The sequence below is a fragment of the Spermophilus citellus genome, assembly GCF_964194105.1.
Source record: "Spermophilus citellus genome assembly, chromosome: 18".
Taxonomy (NCBI): Eukaryota; Metazoa; Chordata; class Mammalia; order Rodentia; family Sciuridae; genus Spermophilus; species Spermophilus citellus.
Window position 1 is genome coordinate 36,936,628 of NC_138200.1, and position 15,376 is coordinate 36,952,003.

Here is a 15,376-nt window from a genome sequence, read left to right on the forward strand (position 1 = left end):
TACCTATTGATGGGCATGTGGGCTATTTTCAGTTTGGGGCTATTATTAATAAATCTTCTGTGAATTGTCTTGTACAAATCTATGTGGATACATTCACCTTTCTTGGGATTATCTTGGAGTGGAATTGCTGGGTCTTAGGCTAAGTATATGTAGCTTTTATTTTTTTGGTACTAGGAATGGAACCCCGGGCCTCTCGTAGGCTAGGCAAGTGCTGTACCACTGAACCACATCCTCAACCTGCATATTAGCTTTATCAGAAACTGCCAAACTGTTTCCTAAAACAATTGTGCCATTTTACATCCCCATCATCCATCAGTGTTTGAGAATTCCAGTTGCTACACACCAGCCAAGATGGCTAGAATGAGGAAAGCCGACAATACCAGCATTGGTGAGGATGCAGATCAGCTTAAAGTGTTTCCTCAGCACTCCAAAACAAAAATAAAAAAGAAAGAAAGAAAGAAAAAAGAAACTAATGCCTGTTGAGAGAGTTAGGATTTGGGGCAATTTGAATTAGAAATAAATCCATTCAAGCAGATGCAACATGACCATCCCAGGTATTCTCTTTTACAATGTCCACTTGGTCCAAACAATCACAAAAACAAGTAATAGATTGCAAGGACAAAGATATATTCCCTGTCTCAAAACAAAAAATAAAAAGGACTGGGTATGTGTAATAAAGTGCCCCTGGGTTCAATTCCCCAGTGCCAAATAAAAGATTCAGAAAGAAAGAAAAGAAATCTTCTTTAATTCCACTCAAAAGCAAACACAGGTGACATTTTGGTATATATACTTTCTTAAGTTTTTCTCTTCATATGTAAACAAACAAGGTCCCTTTTGCCCACCGTGTAAGACACCAATCACCAAAACAATGTATCGTTCGTTTGGTACTAGGGATTGAACCCACAGGTACTTTACCACTGAGCTACATCCCCAGTCTTCTTTATTTTTTATTTTAAGTCAGGGTCTCACTAAGTTGCTTAGAGCCTTGCTAAATTGCTGAGGGTGGCCTCAAACTTGTGATCTCCTGCCTCAGCCTCCTGAGCCACTGCCGCAGTCTGCCTGGGCACAAATAACTGAGCCGCCACAAAGCCTTGAAAGTATGGAACATATTGTGATCTCCTGCCTCAGCCTCCTGAGCCACTGCCGCAGTCTGCCTGGGCACAAATAACTGAGCCGCCACAAAGCCTTGTAGGTTCAAACAGCAACTCTTTATTCCCGAACTCTCATGGGCACTCTACACACACTTCCCAGGAACACACTCCCTCCACCAGGCTCCTTGTGCCAATTCTCCCTGAATCCCCTGCAAGAACTCAACAGAAACTCCAAAGTAGCGGGCGCCAGTTTATTATTAAGGTGGCCAAGCTTGAAGATCAGAGACCAACTCTCAAAGCCTCCTCCCTGAGATTCATAAGATAAAGAAGCTAAGTGGTTTTAGGAGGGGGAAAGGTGATTGGAAGTGAAGTAACCAGTGGTCTGTGAATGCATAATCAGTCTTCACAGCTCTTCCTAGGGCACATGGTCAGAAAATGGCAGCATTACCATGATCTGAGGGTGGAATTTTCAGCCTCCTGATATCAAAGAGGTCATCCACTGAACACTTACACAGGCCCAAGTGAAGAGTCAGTGGTTTCACCACATCAGCCTTCAAGTTCATGAAAAGTAACCAGGTGACCATTACCATCATGATCCACACGTCAGAGGTGCCATGGATGGCAAGGCTCATGCAAAATTAGTAATACATGACCTCCAAAATTAGTGAGTGTGAAATTCAAACTAAAAGAAGTGAAATTAACGGACTTATTCAGGATCTCCCTCAGTTTCATATTTTACTCTGGAGTAGCAATTCTCAACCAAAGGTGATTTTGCCTCTCAAGGGACATATGGCAATCACTGAAGACATGTTTGGCTAATCACAACTGGGGGTTGTTCCTGGTATCTAGTGTGCTGTTGAATATGTTAGAATACACAGGATGTCCTTCCCAGCCCACCATGTCAACCATGCCTGCCTCTACCTGTTAGATGCCAGTGGCACCTCCAAAGCATCCCCAAACACGGCCATCTTTCCTCTGGAGAGCAAAATTTCCCCTGGTTCAGACCCACTGCTCTAAAGCTTTGCTTTACTAATCTGGAGCCACCATTGAAAGTAAAAGAGCTGTTTAAAAATTAAAATTAATTAAAATTGAAAATGGTGCTCCTCAGTTGCACCAGCCACATTTCCAGTGCTTGATAACCACATGTGGCTTGTGGCCACTGTACTGGACAGGGTAGAGAACAATTTCCTCATTGTAGAAATTTCTGCTGGATAGTAGTGCCCTGCAGAATCCTTCAACAGGTCTGTCAAACCCTGGGCCCATTTAAAAAATATGCAATCATCTTTTTTCATCACTTCTAAGCTTGGGATAATCTTCCTTAACAGTTCACTTGTATAGTAGCTGTGTTAACATCAGAGACTGGGTCTTAATTATCTCCTTATCCCTAGCACCCCGTATTGTGCCTGACACATAGGAAGCACACAGCAGTAGATATTTATTAAATGAATGAATGAATGATGTGACATTTAGTGGGCAGCAGGTCCCTTTGCAGTGGATTTTCTTGGGCTAGCTATCAGTAATCCCGTTATCATCATACCTGCCATGGCAAATTGAGGCCCAGATGGGAGGTCAGCAACAATAATGTCTGTCCCACATGCTCAGGAGGCCGTCAACATGCAATTTTCTTTCCAAAAATAATTTCCTTTTTTTCCCCAAAAAATGATCAAAATGGTTCCCAGCCCTTTGATATTTTGAGACCCCTCAAAGTCTTTCTGAATAGAGAAAGCTTCCCTCGGTCATTACAGTTCATTGGTGGCAGATCTGGAATAACCAGAGTCCATCATCTATCTTGCAGAGGACTGACAGCAATGACATTCCTTGCTGATGACTGCCTGGTCATTTTGTGTAGGGCCAGCTGAGACAGAGGGCAGTAACCATACAGCAGGAGTGGACGCCCCAGGGACTTTCATTGAGCTGCGGGTGCTGCTAATACAAACGCTATCCATGGCCCTCCTCCCAGGAGCTCCCAGGCTAGTGAGGGCAGCACTCAGGCATCCCGGGTGCATGCTGCCTCCCAGCCCCTACATACATACTTTAAAAAAACAACAAAAAAATGTAGTTGTAGATGGACAACACGCCTTTATTTTATTGTTTATTTTTATGTGGTGCAAAGGATCAAACCCAGTGCCTAACAAGTGCTAGGAAAGTGTTCTGCCACTGAGCTACAGCCCCAGCCCCCTACACCCACATCTTTGATGACAATTCATGGACAACTCTAAAAAAGAGAGTCGCAGAGGACATGAAATACATGGAGGGCCCAAGCGTGGTATATCTAATGGAACAGCAGGGAGGGTAAGGACAACAGGCCAGGTCCAATGGGCTGGCCATCTTTTTTTTTTTGTCTCCCTCCCCTCCCACAACAAGTCCCTACAATTGTAAATAGATCTGAGACTGTATACCGGGAAAGTGGAAATGATCCATGTCAGAGGGAGCAGTGGAAGTTTGCTGAGCTCTCCAGTTCCCCAGGCTTAGAAAAAGAATGGTCCAAATGTGGTTTGGGGAAGGCTGAAGAGGCTTCTCTGGCTGGAGATGAGGAGTTGGCCCTACATAGCAGGGTGCTGTGGCCACCTGGATTCTGCAGCCACAAAAGGGACTGTCAGGTTTTTAGGAAGTGGTGCAGAGTATGTTCTGCAGAGCAGGTCACATTACAAACATGTGAAGGGGGAGAAACAGAAGTCCAAGGTAGTATTTAGCTTTCTTTCTTTCCTGATTGAACCCAGCCAGGGACACTCTACTACTGAGCTACATCAAAGCCTTTTTATTTATTTTTTTTATTTTAATACAGGGTTTTGCTAAGTTGCCCAAGCTGGCTTGGAACTTGCTATCCTCCTGCCTCAGCCTTCCAAGTACCTGGGATTACAGTGGTGCATCACCATACCAGGCACCAGTTATGGTTTCTGAACAATTTTTTTTCTTGCCTATCCCCACAGAGAAAAGCAGGAATTTGGTTTTATCTCTTCAAAATTCTTATCATTTTACTTCATCTACCATCTAGATTTCCTGATTTATGTAGTCTCCATTCATTCAAGAAGTTGTATGCCAATTTTGTGCCAGACCCTGGGCTAGTGTTGGAAATACAGTGATGTGTGGAAACTGTTCATTTTGTCCTCACAGAATGGTGTGGTGTTAAGCTGGTAACTGTACAGCTACACAAAGAAACTGTGTTTCACAACTGTAATCTTGACCTGTGCTTTGTAACAAAGGAACAAGGTATAAACTGTTTCAAGAGAGACCTGGTTCTGGGGATATAGCTCAGTTGGTAGAGTGCTCCCCTTGCATGCACAAGGCCCTGGGTTAAATCCCCAGCACCAAAGATCTATCCCTTACCAGAAAATCAGTGGAGGTGCCTATGGCCATTGAAAGATTTTTAAGCAAGGGAGTGAAAATAAAGAGAAAGTAGAGGGATATTTTGAAAATGTCACACAACTGTTCTGTGGATAGGGGGTGGGTAGGATGGAAATGGAGAGACAATGAAGACAGTAACTTGGACTAGGAAGACGCAGAACCTGTGGCCAGATAAGAGAGATCTAGGGAAAAATCCTATCAACATAAATTGGTAGCGCCAAAGTTTCCTTATATTTAAAGGAGATCTTTGCTAGGCCTGCGTTTCTGTATGGGAACTGCATCTCTGGAATTATTTTCTAAAATATGTTTTGGAAATATGTTATTTCCCTTGGTAGACAGTCAACTCCTGGAGGATAGGATTACCGCGAGATGGAACTTTCCTTCCTTACAGAGCTCACTTAAAAGCTATGCATTTATTGGATGGAGGCGGAGACCCTGACATTCTCAGGAGAAAGCACAGGACTCCGCCTCCTGCCAGGGCTGGCCCCGCCCGCACTCTCTCACACGCCTGCGCAATCCCCGTGCCAGCCCCCTCCTCGCCGCCAACGCGACGCACGCATGCGCGCTCCTTCTCCATGTGTGCTCGGGCCGTCACCCGGCCCAGCTAAGCAGAACACGAATACCCCTCAGCGACGAGGCCTTATCACGAGCCCCGCAGCCCCCACAGACTGCTGTTGCCTTCCTTTCTCGGTCCGTCCCCACAGCGCGCGTCGCTATGGGAAAGAGCCGGACGAAACGCTTCAAGCGACCTCAGTTCTCCCCTACCGGCAACTGTCAGGCCGAGGCGGCAGCAGCAGAGAACGGAGAAGAAGATGACGACGGGCCAGCGGCGGAGCTGCTGGAAAAGGTGAGTGAGGCGAGAACACCGCCAGACCCGGGGAGGGGGTACTGGGCTGGGGCAGACCGAGCTCCAGCGCCAAGCCCCGGGCGCGCGTGCGCACTGCGTCCCCTGACACCTTGCTCCTGTCCCGCAGCTCCAGCACCCGACGGCCGAGGTTCGCGAGTGCGCCTGCGCGGGGCTGGCCCGCCTGGTGCAGCAGAAGCCGGTGCTCCCGGGTCTGGCTCGCCGCGATGCTGTGCGCCGACTCGGGCCGCTGCTGCTCGACCCCAGCCTGGCTGTTAGGGAGACGGCGGCCGGCGCGCTGAGGTGAGCCGGGAGAGGGTCCAGGGTGGTGCCCACCGCTGCTGTCCTCTGAGCCTGGGCTCACAGCGGTCAGCCAGCGCTTTATGTTTGCCAGGCACGCACTCTCCCTGATTCATTCCCAGGCGCTTGGAAGGGCGAAAAACCTGCTCCTGGTCGCACAGTGGCAGGAGTCTGGGGATGTGAACCTACGCTCCATCTAGACTTCAGAGGACACCAGGACCCCCGCATTTCATCTGTCGGTTGGCAGCAGCCACCTGGCCAGGCTCCTTGCCTTCAAACCTGGCTCTCATTTCTTCCTCTCCTTGAACCCTCCAGAGAGTCACTCAGTTGCCTGACCTCTTCCAGTTTGTGCTAGGAATTGGTCTAAGTGCAGGCAGGGCGTTGAGCATGACAGCCAAGATCCTATCTTTGCAGGAGCTACGTTGATGGGGAGAGAAAACTAGTAAAATGATAAATAGATGATATTAGATAAAAGTGCTCTGGAAAAACATGAGAATGATGATTTGCCGGTGGGAAGTTTAAATTGGGTGCTTTCTAGGGACGTTTGTGAACTGAGACCTGAAGAATGAGAGAGCCAGGCATGGGGAAATAGGGGGAAGAGCATTCCCTATGATAGGACCGGCAATAGCAGAGAAGTGAGGCAGCATAACGGCTTGACTGATGTGGTTAAACAGCAGAAGGGTTAGTGTGTGGCTCAGTAGGGGAATTGTAGGAGCCCTGGTGGGAGAGCTGCATAAGGTGGAGAGTATTGTGGAGCCAAAGGACCTACTCTAAGCAGGGGAGTGACATGGTCTTTTTACTTTGGTGGCTGTTTAAGAATGGACTGTAGGGGGGGCAAGAGTAGAAGTAATGACTTGTTGTTCTTACATTTCGGTGTATATGTATTATTTATGTTTCCATCACTGACAGCAATTTTGTATCACATGCCTATTATGTGCCAGGCACTGGCTAGGGTCTGGGCATGGGGTAATGAGGAAGGCAGACATAATTTCTTTACTTAATGAATATCTATTGAGGTAGACAAGCATTAACCAAACAATTACATTAAGTGTGCAATTCCAATCAGTAGGAAGTGCAAAAGATGCTTTCTTTGAGAGGATATAACTAGTAGTTCAGGGAAGAAAATCCTGAACCAATGTTTGAGGTGAGATTAAGGGATGAGTGGGAATTGCCCACTTGATAGAGGGTGGTTGAACATCCTACCTCTGGGGAGAAAGTGGTATGTGGAAAGCCCTACCATTCCTCCTAATACAAACCGGGAGCACCTGAAATATTTTAAGGGCATCTTCTGACTTTATTTCTATGTTTTTAGAGCTGGTACAAAGCTGTGCATTCAGAAGGCAAGCAGTGTTTTCTCAATTAAAATTAAATGTAGCCAGGGCTGCTTCAGACTGTGTAATTCCCAGTAGCCTCACCTGCTCTTGCCCTTGTAGTCTTATTTGGGCAGTTCTGGGGATCATACCCAGGGCTTCCTACATGACAGGCAAATCTTCTACAACTAAGCCACACCCCCAACCCCTCTTGCAGTCTTGATTGCAAGAAATGGTCCCTTCATACAAGATGTAATTTATTCACTTTCCTAAAGTCTTCTCCTTTTCCCTTTCCTTTAGCCAAGCACCTGTGTGCTACCTCAGTTAAATTACTAAATAATAAAGTCATCTAGTAGAATATCTAGTAGAATAACTAGTGGTTTACATCTAGTAGAGTAAGGACGAGAACAGGTGGAATTCTGTGGATTGGTTTTGCAGCATATGACAGAAATAATGAAGATTTCCTTTGGTAAAATGTACATATGGTTAAAGGTAGAAATTAATATGAGGGCCTAATAGTATTTTGTGGCTTGTGATATGAAAGTAAAACATGTTTTAAACTTCTTATGTAGAAACCTCAGTGCTTGTGGAGGCTTTGAAATTTGCGATGACATGGTAACTAAGGACATCATGACTCCTCTGGTGGCACTGCTAAAAGAGGTATGCAGTTTTTAAGGTATCTGAATGGCAGCTTCCAAACGTCGCTTTTTGAAAGCAAGCTAAGATGGACTTTTTTTTTTTTTTTTAAAGTATTTTGGTGTTCTTTGTCTTTCCTTAAAACATCCTACAGAAATTTTGTTTATTTTCTTGGAAACACTGATCTACTCTCATCATTGATCCCAATCTCTCTTATTTTGACCCTGTTTCCTTATATTTATATGATAGTTGGAAAAGACCTTCCTAAAACTACGCAGATACCTTATATCCACTTTTTAGACTTTAAATTTTATACAGTGAAAATAGTTTAAGAGTGTGTTGATTGCATCTTATGTACCAGGTATTGTTTTTATGTTGTGCATGTTAATTTAATCCTCACAGCAATCCTGTGAGACAGGATTCTTTTTCTTGCAGTGCTGGGATCACACCCAGGGCCAGTGCATGCTAGGCAAGTGCCCTGCTGCTGAACTGTACCCCCAGGCAGCAGCCGTGGATTAGTCAGCTTTTTGTTGTTGTAACCAGAATACCTGACAAGAACAACTTAGAGGAGGAAGAGTTCATTTTGGCTCTCAGTTTAGAGGTCCAGTCTATAGTCAGCGGGCTTCGTTGTTCCGGACCAGAACATCATGCCATGTTGACCACTCAGTCCATTCAAATTAGGATGGACTGATTAGCTTATAACGTTCATAATCCAGTCATTTTACCTCTGAATATTCCTGGATTAACACAGGAGTTTTGGGGGGATACCTTATATCCAAGCCATAATAGGCAGGTATTATTATCCCCATTTTATAGATGACAGAGCCAGGACACAGACTTTATGAACTAATGAAGATCGTATTGAGTTCTTATGTTTAATATCACACCATTCTTATCACATGGTACAGTTTGGTTGTTAAGGAACACCCACTTTCTCACACACACACACACACACAAACACACACACACACTCACACTCTCTCTCACATTCACCCAGGGCCTTGTGCCTCCTACACAAGTGTATAACCACTGGGCTACATCCCCAGTCCACTATTCTATATTAACTATTAACTTTCATTTAAGGCTACCTAAATGGCAAACTAGATAGAAAACATTATTTTTAAACATATTTTTAAAACCTTATTTTTTTAAGATTTTTTTTTTCATAATACCTTTATTCTATTTATTTTTTATGTGGTGCTGAGGATTGAACCCAGGGATTGACACGTGCTCTGCAAGTGCCCTACCACTGAGCTGCAGCCTCAGCCCAAGATTTTGTTTTGATGCCAGGCATCAGTATTATTTCTGTTAGAGCAATGATGCTTGACTGGGGGTGATTTTGCTCCACAGGGAACATTTGACAACATCTGGAGACATTCAGATTGTCACAGTTTGGAGGGGAGGGGTAAGGGTTGCTGCTGGCATATAGTGAATAGAGGCCAGGGATGTTGCTGACCCTCCTTTAACGCAGGGGGCAGTCTTCTCACAACAAAGAATCATCTGATCCAAATATGGGAATGATAGAGGAGACCTAGATTGAGAAGCTCTTGTTATGGGCTGCGGTTGCAGAGTGGTAGAGCGAGCCGGCTCTGGACCGGCCTCACCACATGCTAAGCTGCACCTTCAGCAGCCTCCCAGCGCCTCAGTTTCCTAGCCATCTGATGAGGTTAGGCATGCTAGTCATCCACCTCCAAGGTTCGCTGTGGGGATTAAATGACTTAATTGATATATGTCAGGTGCTTAGAATGGTGCCTCAAGAGGTGCTATACAGATGCTAGCTCTTAACATTTCTTTGCCTTTCTTACTGTTTTTTTCACATAAGCTACAATACTTTATCTTGGTTTTATTCTTGCATTTTATTTATTTTTATTTTTTTTTTAAGAGAGAGAGAGAGAGAGAATTTTTTAATATTTATTTTTTAGTTTTCGGCGGACACAACATCTTTGTTTGTATGTGGTGCTGAGGATCGAACCCGGGCCGCACGCATGCCAGGCGAGCACGTTACCACTTGAGCCACGTCCCCAGCCCCTTTATTCTTGCATTTTAAAATGTGAATGTTTTCTATCTAGTTTGCCAATGATTTAAGAACCTTTCTTGTCCGTATTTCTTATATATATTGTAGTTGGACACAATATCTTTATTTATTTTTATGTGGTGCTGAGGATCAAACCCAATGCCTCACATGCGTGAGGCAGGCGCTCCACCAATGAGCTTCCGCCGCAGCCCTCTGTCCATATTTCTTGCCAAAGGGATGCAAGGTTGTGGGAGTGGTAGTGCTTCTGAGAATGGATAGGCTTGTTAACCACTGTCGTTTCCAATGTTTTGTTTTTTGTGTTTCTTCACTATTTGTTTAATTATTCTTTTGAACCAGGCGCTAATCATGATATTTGGTTGCAGTGTAGTGCTGGACTGGACTCAAATGAGATGTCTCCACAGGAGAAAAAAGATCAGAGCAAAAATTCTATTGAGAACATAGCCAATGAGGCTGTGAACGTGCTGTGGAATATATGGTAAGATGCTTTTCAAGTGTGCTGCTCCTGCTGCCAGGCTGCTCTGTGCTGCTCCCCGGGGTTAGGCCAGTGCATCCATGACGTATCGGGTGACCTGAGATCAGCCATCCTGCCCTCCTCTTCCTCATAGCTTCTGTGCACCTTTTTTCATTTTATATCTCATCCCTCCAGTTATCGCTACTGACTAAAATAAGAGGAATCATCGCCATTAGCACCTGATGTTCCTCTCTCTGCCTCAGCTCCTTCCTTCCTGTCCCAGGCCGCAGTTGCCTTCACACTGTCACCCCAGTGCCTACCTGCTTTGGTGTCAGGAATGAGAGGAGGGCCACAAGCTTTGGTGCCTGACTCCTCTTTCCTGGCAGTGATCATTTGAGTGTGAAGTACATACACAAGAAGAGTCCTTTGGCCCCAGTGGGAAGAAGACACTTTCCATTCCGTGATTTTAGTGCCCTTGGGGTAGAGCATACCTGCTGCTAGGAATGAAAGTGGCTAGAAACAAACTGATTTGCTTTTTCTCCCCCTTTTTATGACCATAATTATAACAGGTTTCTGTCATAGTTCCTTATTTCAGAAAGGCACAGGTGTTTCTTAGAATACATTAAATTGAATCCTGTAAAGCTGGTCTCCGTAGCAGTCTGAACTTGGCCTGTGATTTATCCTAAACCTGCCACGAGAATCCCAACAGAAATACTGGGGGATAGGATGTAAGGAAATGGCACTGGAGCAAACTGATGGGGGCTATTTTTTGTGCACCAAATAATTCATTGGTTGATTGATGCTGGGTACTGAACCCAGGGTCTGGAGCATGCTAAGCGTGCCCTGTACCAGGGAGGTATACCTCCAGCCCCTGTAAATCATTGACATGGAAAGATTTTTTTTTTTTAATTACTTAGAAAAATAGCCTGAAATAGTCTAAAGTGATTTCTCTTTCTCAAACACCTATGAGCCCTATCTTTATCATTTTGCAATAGAGATACTTACTCTCATAAATAATTACCTTTGAGTTAATACTTTTGTTTCATAGATTCTGTTTCACATTATCTTTACTCATGTCTGCCTTGTTTTCCTGCCTTAACTTCAGTGCCACAATAATTAGAGGGAGGAAGGTAAATAGACAGACAGAAAATATTGTTCTTGGAGAACAGCTTTAATGTAATAATGCAGTCAGCTCTGTCGGCCCCATCAGCATGTCCTGTGTGTATGTGGTATGTACAGAGGAAACATGGGTAAGATTATTATAATCAGCTCTGTTTACCCTGTATTTAGTGTGTATGCTCATTAGTAACATTGATAGCTCTCTGATTCTTTTATTAAAAGGCAGTGTAATTTCAAATGTAATTATTTATTAGAGTAATTATCTCTGTTGCAGATTGCATATTCCACTTGATGAGATTATAATTGTAGAAGAAATGGATAAAATATAAATTTCTCTTAAATCTGTGCTTTCTCTATGAAAAGAAACCTTTCGTCCTTATGTGAGCTTTTTTTTATTGTGCTGGCATGGAAAGAATAGCAGGCTGGACCCAGGAAAACTGGGCCGTCACTGCCACTAATGAGATGTGTGATCTCCAGATAGATCCCTTTACCTTTTAGACCCTGGGTTTTCTCATCTGTAAAATGGAGAGTTGCATTAAATGATTTCTAAATCTCCTCCAGTCTAAACTGCTGTAAGGGAACTTCCATGGTAAAGAGATAGACTAAAGTCCACCCATGATGGAAGTAAACTAGACAACTAGTTTTCATGGGCAGCGAATGTGAATGGGCATTTGTTACTTCATCTATCAAGTGGGGGGTTTTGATGCCAGCTCTTTGGTTCTGTTTTTCTGTGTGGGGGTTTTTGTGGTTGATTTCTTAATGTGAAAATGTGAATAGTAAAACTTTTTTTCTCCCCTTCAATTTAGTGAATGCAGTAGTAGAGCAGTATCTATATTCAACAAAGAAGGGTGTTTGGAGATTGTATTAAAGTATTTAAGTAGGTTTTCCACCAATGTTGACCTGGCTATTTCAGTAGGTAAGTGAAGAAAAGGTGACATTTATTAAATATATGTGTAACCTTATTCAAAAATTTGTACTCAGAAGCAGCATGCTTATTCTGCAGGAGCAATTTGGGTCTCATTGCATATGAATGTGTGGCCGAGGAATTCTGCTCTGAATCTTTTTAAATCTGTGATTAATTCTTTACTTACTCATTTAATTCTGCTTTTTGCTGTGAAAGGGAGGAAGATAATTATACGAGCATATGTGGTTTCTAGACTGTTATTGCTTAGAAGCCTTTATTAAATTTTGAAGTTTTATCTCCAGTTATGAAAAACAGTAACCCACAACTTCCAGGCCTTTGATCCAAAGTTAATTGGAGTCTAAACTTACTTAAATGTCTTGTAGCACTGTCTCGCACTCCGGGCAGAAAACTGATAGCCTGTGCTGTTTTGTTTTGTTCTTTTTGTTTTTGTTTTGCTTTTTGAGAGAGGAATAGAATGATTGAACTTTCACTCAGGCCTGCCCCTTTCATGGGGCAGGAGTACGAAGTCCAACAATTTCAACTGCCTTGGTCCCCCACCTTCTGTATGTTGGACTGGAGCCATGAGGGACCCTTGGCTCAGCAGGGTGGGCAGTTCTACAGAATTCTGGGTGAGAGCTGATGAAGAGCTTTGCAGGTATCCAGCTGTCCTTTAACTCTGCCTTTCTCCTGGCAAGGAGAAAAGCTCTGCTTCTCTTGGCTCTAATGGATAATACACACGCGCACACACACACACACCACAAATACATACATATACATATGCACGCACGCATGCACACACACATACTGGAAATTGAACCCAGAGGTGCTTTACCACTGAGTTACATCCCCAGCCCTTTTTTAGTTTTTTGTTTGTTTGTTTGTTTTAAACTGGTGATTACACTCAGGGGCACTCAACTACTGAGCCACATCCCCAGCCCTATTTTTTTTTTTTTAAGGCTATTTTTTTTTAAATATTTATTTATTCTTTTAGTTTTCGGCGGACACAACATCTTTCTTTGTATGTGGTGCTGAGGATCGAACCCGGGCCGCACGCATGCCAGGCGAGCGCGCTACCGCTTGAGCCACATCCCCAGCCCCCCAGCCCTATTTTTAATTTTATTTAGAGACAGGGTCTCACTGAGTTGCTTAAGGCTTCGCTATTGCTGAGACTGGCTTTGAACCTGCAATCTTCCTGTCTTAGCCTCCTGAGTTGCTGGGATTACAGGCATGCTCCACCGCACCTGGCCTTTTTTAGGTGTTTTTTTTTTTTTTGTGTGTGTGTTTTTTTAATATTTATTTTCAGTTTTTGGTGGACACAACATCTTTATTTTTTTATTTTTATGTGGTGCTGAGGATTGAACCCAGCGCCCCACGCATGCCAGGCGAGCACGTTACCGCTTGAGCCACATCCCCAGCCCCCTTTTTCAGTTTTTAACACAGGGTCTCACTAAGTTGCTTAGGGCTTTGCTAAGTTGTGGAGGCTAGCCTTGAACTTGCAATCCTCCTGTCTCAGCCTCCTAAATCACTGGGATTACAGGCATGTGCCATCATGCCTGGCTCTAAGAGAAGAGAAAAAGGGGGAAAGAGTATAAATACTTTTGGAAAAAATTTAAAAATGAACTTTTCAAAATGGAATCTGGTAGGAGTAATTTTTTGTTTGTTTGTTTATTATTTATTTATTTATTTATTTTGTGGTGCCGAGACCCAGGCCTTTTACATGCAAGCACTCTACCAACTGAGCTATATCCTCAGCCCTTTGGGGTAGTTTTATAAGTAAAATGAGGGTTTCAAAAAACAGTTAAACTGTTTAGGAAATCTGTAGGTAATTTAATCTTAGGATGGTTTTTATTATAACAGAATTTTAAGAAAATGAATTTTTAAGTTTTTTTTTTTTTTTTTTTTTTTTTTAAGAGAGAGTGGGGGGGGAGAGAGAGAGAGAGAGAGAGAGAGAGAGAGAGAGAGAGAGAGAGAGAATTTTTTTTTAAATATTTATTTTTTAGTTCTCGGCGGACACAACATCTTTGTTGGTATGTGGTGCTGAGGATCGAACCCGGGCCGCACGCATGCCAGGCGAGCGCGCTACCGCTTGAGCCACATCCCCAGCCCCTGAATTTTTAAGTTTTAAAAGAAAAACTATCTTTGTACTTTTACTCTTGTAGAATTTTTGTTTGTTTATTTTGTTTGTTTATTCTTTTTCCTCTAGTGGGCTTTTTTGAATGTGTTGGAGTAAAGTTACTCTGTATTTTATTAGACTGTTTTCTTTCTGTATTTAAAGTCATGATTATTTTTTAAAAATGTCTTTACTTTTGTTTTAAAAGCTAAACAAGGCTTAGATGTAATAAAGTAAATTTATAAGATCCTATCCTGTATATTAATATAGCTTCTTTTGAACTTGTATTATGGTAGCAATAATGTTTTGTAATATGCAAGTTGTAATCCATTGTTTTGTTTTAATGTAAGGGAAGAAGTGCTAAATGAAATACACAGCAATTAATGTTTTACCCATCTCTCAATTTGCTCATATTTTTATGAAAAATGATTTTTTTTTCCTCAAAGAACTATCATTTCATTAGAAAGCATTTTAGCTTTTAAGATCATGATGAATTGAAAGGAAGCCAGAGTTTCCCAAAATTTAGGGTTTGTTTCAAAAACACAGCTGCAAGAATTTGATCCATAGACTGGCATTTGGTCCATAAGCTGTGTGCTACTGATCCATGATAAGTATATGAATTGAGGTTAAACCATTAAAAACATTTATAATTATTAGAAATTTGCTACATTTAAGAGCCTTTCAAATTTTATTTAATTAAAGTATACATCTATAAAGAATTAGGGAAAAAAAGATCGTGTACTGCAAGGAGAGTTTGGAAGGCTTCATTTGCATTTCCCATTCTTGAGGTAAAGTGTATGTATCCTACAAAGCTACATATGTCTACAGAAGCTTTAAAGATGCACACTTTTGATGAGTTGTACTGGTTTAAATTATCCGAGTCATAATTCACTTGTTTCTAAGTATCGCATTTTTTGTCTTCTAGCACACTGTTTGCAGACAGTGACTGAAGATAACCCAGAGCTCCTGAAATCTTTCAGTGCTACAGCGTTGCAGGTGCTAGAATCGGCAATGCTCTGTCCTGTCAGTTCCATGGAATACATTTTATTAAAGACATTGGTAGCAGGTAACATTTAGCCAAATGAGACAGTGTGGGTTTTCTTGGTAACTTTTGATAGAGGTGGGACCCAAAGTTCAGTCTTTCTTTCATTTCACCGCATTAGGGTTTTCTGTGCTTACATCTGTCCTGAAGTTGTATATTTAAGTGAAGACCCTTAATTCACGTAGTTGC

At 42.8% G+C, this 15,376-nt stretch overlaps 1 protein-coding gene across 2 annotated transcripts in view; it reads left to right on the forward strand.

The window, feature by feature from the left end:
• The first annotated feature begins 4,967 nt into the window (after positions 1 to 4,967).
• HEATR3 (HEAT repeat containing 3) overlaps positions 4,968 to 15,376 on the forward strand; it is a 34,589-nt gene continuing 24,180 nt past the window's right edge. The window contains exons 1-6 of one of the 2 annotated variants that reach the window (XM_081273771.1): positions 4,968 to 5,283; positions 5,411 to 5,583; positions 7,463 to 7,550; positions 9,924 to 10,036; positions 11,938 to 12,047; positions 15,071 to 15,211. In XM_081273771.1, coding sequence (XP_081129897.1) covers positions 5,152 to 5,283; positions 5,411 to 5,583; positions 7,463 to 7,550; positions 9,924 to 10,036; positions 11,938 to 12,047; positions 15,071 to 15,211 — 757 coding nt within the window. In that variant the 5' untranslated portion in view covers positions 4,968 to 5,151. The remainder of the gene's footprint in view (positions 5,284 to 5,410; positions 5,584 to 7,462; positions 7,551 to 9,923; positions 10,037 to 11,937; positions 12,048 to 15,070; positions 15,212 to 15,376) is intronic. The other variant, XM_081273770.1, reaches the window with a different exon arrangement.